General features: G+C 46.5%; 2 protein-coding genes across 2 annotated transcripts in view; one reads left to right on the plus strand and one right to left on the minus strand. All coding sequences in view use genetic code 11, as the record gives it.

The window, feature by feature from the left end:
- Nucleotides 1–7,858, plus strand: part of EGR_06786 (Protein embryonic gonad) — a gene marked incomplete at both ends in the record, with an annotated part of 11,697 nt that extends 3,839 nt beyond the window's left edge. Inside the window, 9 exons of the mRNA XM_024496035.1 lie at nt 8–114; nt 2,118–2,262; nt 2,854–3,443; nt 3,867–4,002; nt 5,923–6,288; nt 6,367–6,453; nt 6,526–6,638; nt 6,723–7,096; nt 7,699–7,858. Of these exons, the coding sequence (XP_024349575.1) occupies nt 8–114; nt 2,118–2,262; nt 2,854–3,443; nt 3,867–4,002; nt 5,923–6,288; nt 6,367–6,453; nt 6,526–6,638; nt 6,723–7,096; nt 7,699–7,858 (2,078 nt within the window). The remainder of the gene's footprint in view (nt 1–7; nt 115–2,117; nt 2,263–2,853; nt 3,444–3,866; nt 4,003–5,922; nt 6,289–6,366; nt 6,454–6,525; nt 6,639–6,722; nt 7,097–7,698) is intronic.
- A 251-nt stretch (nt 7,859–8,109) lies between these two features.
- EGR_06787 (Flotillin-1) overlaps nt 8,110–10,670 on the minus strand; it is a gene marked incomplete at both ends in the record, with an annotated part of 3,196 nt that continues 635 nt past the window's right edge. Inside the window, 5 exons of the mRNA XM_024496036.1 lie at nt 8,110–8,331; nt 8,735–8,875; nt 9,307–9,489; nt 9,910–10,158; nt 10,563–10,670. Coding sequence (XP_024349576.1) covers nt 8,110–8,331; nt 8,735–8,875; nt 9,307–9,489; nt 9,910–10,158; nt 10,563–10,670 — 903 coding nt within the window. The remainder of the gene's footprint in view (nt 8,332–8,734; nt 8,876–9,306; nt 9,490–9,909; nt 10,159–10,562) is intronic.

Consider the following 10,670-nt stretch of genomic DNA (forward strand, 5'->3'; position numbering starts at 1 on the left):
ACCTTAGATATGGATGCTCAAGGCGAGTTGGACATCTCCAATATTCCATGTCGGGTCTGCGGTGGACGCTCCTCCGGCTTCCACTTTGGTGCTCTCACCTGTGAAGGCTGCAAGGTGAGTGGAGTGCACTCGCTCTCTCCATCAGTGTCATGATTTTCTTTTTTTTTAACAAAGGGTGGCTAACATCACGTGGTAGGCAGTAGAAAGGCTTTTTACTAATATAAACGAAAATTTGTTTTTTGTTTCTTGAAAAGGCTGAAGGTAGAAAGGTGGTCTCAGCTCTTGGATTGCTACCTTTCCACCTCTTTGATGGTCTTTGCACATCTTCTGTGTAGGCGTTTCTGATGCTGATCCAGTTATCTTAATGTCATTTTGCATTTCGAAAATATCACCTGCTCTGTTTGACATTGACATGGTGCGACTGTCAGATGGACCCAACCAACTAAAGACTTTGAGGAGAGGTATAGACTCCCTTTTTGCATTTTTCAACCCCTGATCTCGACATCACCTTTTCAAAGCTAAAATTATTGAACAATATTTCAACCGCTATCTACGACTTACCTCTTTCCTTCACTGGCCAATGGATGCTTTTCCCTTCGACTGTATCTCCCACATCCGTGACCAATGTGGCTGATGGCTAGTGCCTTTACAGAAACGGCAAGTCGAACGGCATAGCTGGAGACATTGTGGAATGGTGGAATGAGATGTGCTGGCAGTGGGTAGGAGGCGATAAGAAGGGGAAAAAAGGAGTCGGTCAGGAGGATGGTAAGGGGAAGAGGAAGAGGGTGTGAGAGACGAGTCGAAAGAGGAGGTTTGTGGGTGTGTTTGAAGGGTGGGAAGAGCGCGCCAAGGTCATGTGCGCTACGCCTAAACGACGATGCGACAGTAAACAACCACTGGCTTTGCGTGACGAATACACCCTCCATTGGTCGCAAGATTGCTTTTCTCAAGGTCACCCCTGCGTCAAGGTCACTGTCGCGTGTGGGCGAACGCATCCATATTAGTCTACTGTCTTGCATGTGTTGTTGATGGCAATGATTATGATGATGAGAAATGGTTCGCCGGTGTGATTTATGCTTGTGACTTCTCGGGCGGGTACAAAGCAGGCTGGGTTTATTGCCTCAAATCGCCTCACCTCCAATGCAATATAACTGGAAGCCCTTTGCTGCTGCCTTCTTCATGGGCACGCACAAGTGGGCAAGAATTGTCGAACAAGAGGGCACTCATGGTTAGGCGCTTGTGAGAGTAGTCGTTGTAAAAGCTTTTGACGTCTAACAGCCGCGTGAAGTTCGTGCTACCATTTCTATCCATCATCCGGCAAGCTAGTCGGTAAACCCGCACTGACTACTTTTTTCCCCCTATTTGATCCACTTTTGGTCACCGTTATTTATCTCACGTGTTAGTAGTGTCAAAGTGATGATCCTCGCTTGAAAACTCGCTTCATGTGGTAGAGCCCATTCGATTGTGTTTGGCTTCTCGATGGTGCGGTGGTGGCCAAATAAGACGGTACTAATTATTATGCCAAATGAAACTCAACACCTCTATGAATCATTCCAGGGTGAATGGATGCAAGAATATGCAAAGTAGTGAGTGTACGGGGATTTTAGTAATCACACTGTTTGGGAATTCCGTAGCATTTAAGGTACTGCGTGCTCCTCTCCGTCCCGTCCCGCTGATGCCGCCTACTGCTCCGACGCTCTGCGGCGGCAATCTCGAGATCCGCTATTCGCCCTCGGATAGTGGTGAATATGGCAGTAATTAAGTTTGGGAGGCATTCCTTTCTCACACACCACAATTAAATCGAGTTAGTATGCAGCCACGACGTTTTCATCACGACTTACGTCTTCTTTCACTTTCATGTTACTGGAGAAAACGCGTAAGAACTAATTTCAGTTTACAAAATTTCCCGTCTTCCGGGTCGCGAATCTTAAGATTTACTCTTTAAACGAACCCTTCTCCAACTTCGGAGTTGAGAAAGTAACTTGCAATGAGAGCCTAACCGAGCACGTTTCTCAAACTCCGATTGGCAACAGGCTAGAGCGCTGCCAGCATCTCTCACCGGAGGGTGTGAATGCATACGATTTCCAGTGATTTTCATTTTACCCCTCCACTTGTAGGGCTTTTTTCGACGAACAGAGGAGTCAGCGTCGAGATTGGTATGCGTCGGTGGGAAGGACAACTGCACAATCACCCCACGTAGCCGCAATGTCTGCAAGGCCTGCAGATTCCGTCGGTGCCTTCGTGCCGGCATGTCCAAACGCGGTGCGTTTAAGTGCCAAGCGCAAGTTTTATTTTGTTAACTGTGCACTGCCGAAATTTACTCTGGGGTCCCGTTCAAATTACAATTCGGTGATCAGATAGAGCAGAATGGGGGCGGGTGGGCAACATCTGTTGTTTAGATTGTGAAAATTAAATTACAATGCGTTTCTGGACATCAGCGATCAAGTCCGCGGCAGACACCAAAGCAACTCCCAGCCATTGGATCTAATCGCTAAATCATCTAACAAGAGACCCTTGTAGGGGCATCCAGTCCATCGTACTGATTAATTGGTGCCCTGTAGCCGCAAGATCTCCCTCCTTTACCTCCCCTCACTTTAGCAGGGAGTCACTCGCACTTGCCCGACATTTCCCTCCCTTGGCCGTCATCCTCCACTGCCAGTCCGACAGTACGTGCGACCTCGTTGTCGGACTCGATTTGCACAGCGATGACTCTCCGCTGCCCTTCTCTCGCCATCTACCCCCAGACTCCCCCTCCTCCTCACCGCCACCACCACAACTACAAACATACACATACAGCGGACACCATTCTTCGCCTCATTGCGACCATCATCATTATTATTATGCCGGTTTCAGGAAGTCGGATAGGACGTCAACCGAACGCCGTCAAATTCCATTGTGCCATTGAGATTCGCCAGCTAAAGGACAGTGGACAACCGCTGGCAAGTGATTTCACACCTCTACCACGCAAACACAGCTCCGTTCCAACACTGGCCTCCTCCTCCGCTTCGCCCTCGTCCTCTTCGCAAACGACCGTGCCTGTCGGAGGTGGTGTGGTGGAGCTTCCACAGCGCAGGGCTTCAGCAGGAGCTTGCGACATGGCCGCCTATACTGGGTCAATGCTTCCACGGCGCAAAGCCTCAGCTCCTGTGAAAATGGAGACTACGTCTGTACCACAGATGCCTATCACACCAGTCACTGTCTCCGCCCCCTCCTCATCATCATCGTCAGCGGCGGCAGCTGCTGCGGCAGCAGCAGCAGCGGCGGCGGCAGCAGTGGCTGGAGTGGTGGGGACGGATGAGGAGATTCTGGTGGATGGACTAAATTGGTTCAATTACGGAATGCGCATGGCCATGGAGTTCATGCGACTTCCAGCCACGGTATCTTCGTCCTCATCTTCCACCTCAGCCTCCTCAACCATTTCTGCATGCCTCTTTTATCAACAGGTATCGGGAATACTTCTTTTAAACTCTCCGCGCATGGCGGATAGCGCCGTCCGTAGTTGGAATCGCTTCCACTGACTTTTAACGTCACTACTTATTTGCATTGAAGTTTGGAGGCTTAAGGTGTCATAAACTTACCCCCCTTCGTATACGAGTTTTAAAGAACTATTCCCGATGCCTGCTGTTCTTATGAACTGCATAAATACTAATTGCCTTGAAACATTTGCCAGTCTGTTGATTATATAGGTGAACCAGCCCTTCCTCCGACCGACTGCTTTGACCTCTTTCCTCTGTTATTCGGACGTAGGGCATGCTTTTTGAAATGGGAGCTGTTTCCATTGCAATAGAATCGTGTTGATAGCTAGATTCTTGTGTGACGCTCCCTTCGCAATAATTAGTGATTCCTCTTCCTTCCCATCTGGACAGTACTTCAAATCTCGCTTCGACATGAGCACCATCGAGCCGTCACAGGCTGACGATGAACACCAGGTATGGGATCACGTGATGAACCACTTCCATCTTCACTCTCAACAAGTCGTCCAATTCGCTAAGCTGATTCCAGGTTAGCCTCCTGCCAGCTTTTGTTTATGTCTACTTGATGTGCTCTCGCGATGACACAAACAACACACACAGAGTCGTTTGGCGTCTGTTCCTGTATCCACCTGTTTGAAAAATATCGCTCGTTTTGGCGATCTGATTTCGAGCAGTAAGTCGCCTTGTGTCATAAGTAACATCGGAGCATTAACTGGAATGGCTCATTGTTCATGTCGAGTGCCAAGGATTAAGCATTGGGTGAAGCCAGTTAGGAGGATATTGCAATCTCGGCTACGTTTCCAACTGGGGAGCAATTGGGCGGTGAGTGGATGACGGATTTGTCGAACTCAGCACTTGTCAGTAGTCTGAAGAGCCTTGAGTACTGTTGACAAGCCTTGGATTTCGTCCACACTATCAATTTTAATTTTCGTGCCCGTGTGAAGTGTGTGTTGGATGTTTTTTCCTACCTTCCCTGTGCCATAACTAACGATCCACCGACGTTACGCCTTGGAAGGGGGAAAAAGACTAGCAATCTTCCCATCGGCGATTTCTATTGTAAAGCTCACTCGTTCGATTCTTGCAGCGAACTGCATTGGGATATACTAGACTGCTGTCGTAACCTTGTCATATGGGTGCTCCTCCTTCAGACTCTTTCGAATTGAAGAAGACGACGAGTTTGTGGAATGTGACCTGACTATCCCATGCATTGAGCTCCATTGCGGCCTTTGCAGACACTCGACCCCGCAGAAGCAGCGGTCGGAGGGAGTTGGCCAATTAGATTGGCGGCAGCGCCCACGTCATGCCGGCGTATGTAAACAACACCAACAACAGCAGCAGCAACAAAAACAAGAAGACAGTTGTGGATACATGCACATACGCGCACAACGTGTGATTCATTACTGGCGCGTCACGTGTCCTACCACCCCATCCTCCCGTCCCAACGGATTTTCACGTGTAAACATAAACATCCGCGAATGCCTGCCTACCTGTGCGGTTGCCAAATTTTGCTGGCGAGTACACTACTCACCAGCATTTCAGCGGCTAGTGCTCGAGTAATTATAGCTATCGCCAGTGAGGGCGCCTTGAGCTGTTCGCATTATGCTTTATAGTTATCTGGAAGAAAAGTATATTTCCGCTGTCCGCGTTTATAATTCGCGCTACTTTGTAGCATTTCAGCGACCTTCGTTTATCAATGCCCGATCGGCGAGCCGAATTGACTCAGATTTTGTTTTTTTCCGTATGTGCTCGGAATTTGGTCTGCGAACCTTAAGATTGAGCTTGCTACTTACAAGCACTTTGCTGATTTCAGTAGAGGCTTGTGTGCTTATCTATATTTTCATTGTAATCACCAACATAACCGTAGCTTCGGCGAAATAAGAAGTTGTCATATTCTACCATGACTACTGCCGCATGGTAAAATTTTCCGTGCAATTCGTTACAATAAGTAGCGAAACGCAGTGACATAGTAGGGGCTATTAAATAGGCCTTATTGTGTTTCCGCAATGTCTGTGTAGGGCGTATTTTATTAAGTAGAAAAAAGCAGAAACAAAAAACACCACAAACTTTGCACACTGCACAAATTAAGTCAACTTATTCGTCCGGCTCCATTGTCCATAATGGGGCCTGAAAGTGATGAAGGTGTCCCCGGGTGCTCCTGGAATCTTGCCATCTCTGGAATGCAACGCTTATCTTGTAATCCTTACACTTACCTTAATGCTGATTATATCATTGTGTTTATATCTTATGCGCCACTTTTTAGCTAATATCTAACTGTTTCCACTTTATTTGTCATTTATTAAGCAAAACTTATACCTATAAATCCTAGGTTGTTCAAATACCTTTGGAATCGTCGAATGTCTAAGCAGATTTCATTTTTACACTACTTGATAAAGTGTGTCAAACAAATCACTTTAGTGTAGCTACCCCAAGGTCATACCTACGTTTTTAGCAAATGGCCACGAAGGGATTAGCATGTATTACCTCCAAAAAGTGCAAAAGCTCATCCCCTACTTGAACACAAAACAATTTCTTGACTTCAAAGGTTTCAATCAGATGAGTTTGTCCGCCAGAGGTCATTTGGTGCGAGCAAGCCTTTACTCCGAGGTTTTGCTAATGCTGTCGCGTGATTACGACGCTGCTGAGGATCGTTACAACTTCTTGGACTTCTCTCCCACCGAACGTGATATCGTTCTGCGCCACTTCCCCATCTACAACAGGGTCGTTGAACATCTCAAAATCTCAGGTCGATTTTTCCAACAGCTCAATCTAACTCACACAGAATTCGTCTACGTCTGCGCCATCGGGATTCTTAGATGTAGGTCCATCACATCTTTTGCGATAAACTTGTCAGTGTGCAGTTATTTCGAGTAATACGTTTTTTCTCTAATTATAGACTACTATATTCTCGCTAATCCAGCTTACACGGACGCGAGGAAGTTATTGCTCCTGGCCAGGCACTCCCTTCTCGCAACTATGCGCTGTGTGTTAATACGAATTTTCCAATATTCTAACATTTGTTCCACCAAGTTCTCGTAACAATTTGTAATTTTAGCACAAAACGAGTCTCAGGAACTGGTTGACCATAAGTGGAGCCGTCTAGAAGCCATGAGTGAGATGCTTTCATCGATGAGTAGGGAGTATCGAGAAATCGCACAACAATTGCAAGTTAGTGTTTATCATTTCATTAGATAGGAAAAGTCTACTTCAACCAACCTATCATTCATAGTATTTTGCGTTTTTGCGTAACAGAGATCTCGACCAGATTTGCGCTATCCAGACCTCTACGTGGAGATGTATGAAATCGGGGAAAGTGCTTTCGCGCCACACTCTCTTATGACTGTTTCCGCACTGACGGCTCAGTCCACGACCGATGCCACAAACTTGACACATTTTCCATCGGCTTCCACGTTGATTCAGCAGCCAGCTGCTATGCGTCCGTCAGTTCCACATGGTGTCTCCCCCCCTTCTACAGCACACTGGCCAATCGCGTCGGGTAGCATTAAACCAGAGGATCCCGTGTGGTCCATTCAAGATCGCTGGAATGACACCGCCCCCGCTATCTCGTCAGCCAATCCCTACCAAATCTCCAACTTTCTAGACTCCACCCACCCGCCCACGCAACCGTAGATGGTTGACGTCCTCGTTGTGGTGGCCAATCTCTCAGGGCTTGAAAAGAAAACAGGAGCTTTGTTTTTACACTTGTTTTATAACTATGAGGGGATACCGTCTGTTCTTCTTCCTCCACCTACTCTCCTTTTTCTTGCGCTTTTCATCACGCAAACCACGGCTGGGATTCGTCTGAAATCTGCTACCACTACCTCAATGGCTAAATTAGGACTCCACACGTTCTTCGTTTTTTCCCTTTTGTGTCTGTACGTGAAAGTCGGTATCCCTTTTCCTCAGGAAATCCTCTAAAGTTATATACACCCCTCTAAGGGTGATGGATACTTAATCTCAGGGCCAGCACCGGGGAGTGTTATATCAAGGTTACTGGAAGTAAGCGCCCTCCATATTACGAATACTGCTTTTTGATTGAATGAAATAAAGCCTTTTGCACAATGCCGACCTTTTGACCATTCACGGTTTTAAGCGGAAAAGGTCGTAGTAGAATCCGTCATTGAAAATATCTTCACGTGGAAGCCCTCTCGGTCTTCGTCCGCATCTATTTCGTGCCTGTCATCTTTGCACCTTCTCAAATTGTCATTCATCCGTTTTCGTGGAACAGATCCGGCACCTTTCCCGTTGCTGTGACCGCTGTTGGACGATTCAAACCCATTGCATTGTGGGACCGAGGAAAAGCATTGAAGGCCATGCGGAACCTCATGGTGAGAGAGGCCAGCCTAGTCTTGACCGGATGGTCTTCGTTGTACGCGACTTTTGCGTGAATCTCCATAAATTGAGACTTGCTTCGAGATGAAAGTCGTTAACATGGTGCATCATAACTCGGGGAGCGCGTGACCCAGTTGTCTCGAGCCAAGTCAAAATCAAAAAGCCGTCTACTGACAAACCATAGGTAGAAACAATACAATCCGTAATTAGGTGATAATGCTCAAGTGGAGGAGAAACGAATATGACTAGGAAGCACAAAGCACATACAAGGGAATGGAAATGCAGAATAGATTGAGACACAAATTGGTTAGCATCTTGGGATGCACGACTTCATATCCTGACCGGTGAGGGAGGTAATCAACTGCGGAAGGCTCTCAATCAAGCGGATGATCTCGTTGGACAGCTTTGCAATTCCCACTTCATCGCCTGTGGAGACCATCGTGACTTTGTCGCAGTTAGCCAGTGGGGAGCTGACCTCGGCTGCTACACGTGGCAGTGTCTGCAGTACCATGTCCAACATGGCCGCGCCCTGTTGAAAAGTTGTAAGGAAGGAGGAATTTGAGTGATGATAAGCTAGGAGAAGTAAAGTGACATGGATGTGGGCAAACGTTCTTCCTTTGTCACGTCAGTGCAATCATTCAACGAAAGCGCTTCAACCTGTTGGAAGATGCCCTCTTGAGGAGCCTTCATCGCCAAGCCAAATACACGGCGACGAAGATAAATTCATGCTCTTGAAGTCCCGTTTTCACGTGACACGACTATCTAAATCTCAAGAGCAGCGTGAATTTGCCGAACAGAAGTAATTACTGCTTCCAACGTGAACACCCACTTAATCATTTTCTCCAACTAATAAATAAATTAGAAACCGTTCTCCTTAACATTAACTAGAGCATTAAAATGGTCAATTCATGCGAAAATTATGAAATGCGTACCTGGTAATTTTTTAAAGCCTCAGCCACCTTTTGCATCTTCTCCGCCTCCGCCAGGGCTACCGCCCGATTCGCCTCGGCCTCAGCAAGGCCCTTCAATTTCACCGCATCTGCCTCCGCCTCCGCCTCTGCCTTAATACGAGCCTACAAGGAGGACGGAAGAATACACTGAGAGTCATGTAAAAGAATATACCCCGTGGGAAAAAAGATTGGAATGACTGTTGCACATCGTCGAAAAAGTTGGATTAAGGAAAAAATATCAGTAAGAATTCAATAGAGGCTAAATACTAGATGATATCAAGAGGAATCATCCACAGGAAATTACCGAATGAATATACAGGTCAGTCGAGAGTTATACATAAACAACCGCCTGTTGATTCCCCTTCACTGACCAGACAAGATGGCTAGGATATACGTGCATTTATGTTATGACAAAGCGATTAGTTCCAAACCTAAAGACAAAAACCTAATAACCAGGTTAAGTGTGAGAGACTAACAAAGGATAGGTAAAAGGGTCTATAACTGAATGGAGCAAAAAGTAGTGATTAGTGAGAGTGAGGGTGATTAGGCCACACCTGTTCGGCCTCTGAGAGGGCGCGAAGGCGGAAGCACTCAGAGGCGGCGGGACTGCGCACCTCCGCCTCGAGACGGAAGTGTGCACGCTGTCGCTCCAATTCCTCCAACTCGATGCGCCTTTTTCGCTCCACCAGTTCCACACCCATCACCTCAGCACGAATTGCTTGTTGCGTCCTTGCTACCTGCAAGGAATATCAACCCTTTGATGAAATGATAACAAAGCAAACAATAACATTAGACTTTAACCTTCCACACCTCCCGATGCAGGTTGTTTGCTCGAAGCATTTTAAATGAAGTTATATTGACAAATAGAAAATAGTTGAAAATTTTGGCAGATGAATCAACATAAATAAAGGGTCAAATTGGCTCAGTCTTTCTTTGCTTTCGAGCCGAAATTCCAATGTAGGTTTATAACTTTATGGTATTACGCGCTTAAATGAAGTTGTGTGATAAAATAAAAAAAACTGAAGCATTGGATTCAAAATGAAAACATCAGTGCTAACAACAAAATGATTGCATATGATTAACGTTTGGATAGCAACATGCACGTTGGATTGGCAGAAGAGTAAAGAGAACTTCGAGCAAATGAATGAAGAGCGCACCTGAAGTTGGTAGGCTAATTGAGCCTTGGCCTGGAGGGCGCGAATTTCACGATCACAGGCGGCACGACGCAGCGCAAGGTCACGTTGAGAACGCGCGATCGAGGCTTTGTTACGCAGCTGCTCCGCCGTCCGCGCCTCCTCCGCCTGCGCTGCACGAATACCCGCGTCCCGACGCGCCTCCGCCTCGCCGATCCGCGCATCGCGCTTCACTTGAGCCGTGCGCGCCATCCCCAGTGCCTCGAGGTAGCCCTGTCACGATTTGAATAAATGTAATGTTTACCAGTTGCCCCAAGACTAAGAAATTTTTAACTTACACACGTTGTGCCTAACTTAATCTATTCCTAAAATCCATTTGCTAATCAAAAATTTAAATTAATCAGCAATAAAGCAATTAAGACTTGCCCGTGATATTTTCAAAAAATTCATACCATTTCTCTTGCCCACTTTCAAACATTTCGATCCCATCAAAGCGCTAAAAGCTAACTTCGAGCGAATGCCCGGGTGCATTTTGATAATTTACAATCCCATTTGCATGCCTCAAAATAAATAAATAACTATGTCGTTAGGCGCGCAAAAACCTTAGCATCTAACGGAAAATATACGACCCAATATCAATACTTGTTTCAGAATGCAAACTACAGACCATCACTCACCTCATCGTCTTTGATATCCTTAAGGGTATAACTAACAACGCTAATACCCATATTGACAAGATCGGAGGAGGCGACCTCAAAGACACTGCGGGAGAAAAGTTTGCGGTC

The sequence above is a fragment of the Echinococcus granulosus genome, assembly GCF_000524195.1.
Source record: "Echinococcus granulosus chromosome Unknown EG_S00063, whole genome shotgun sequence".
Taxonomy (NCBI): Eukaryota; Metazoa; Platyhelminthes; class Cestoda; order Cyclophyllidea; family Taeniidae; genus Echinococcus; species Echinococcus granulosus.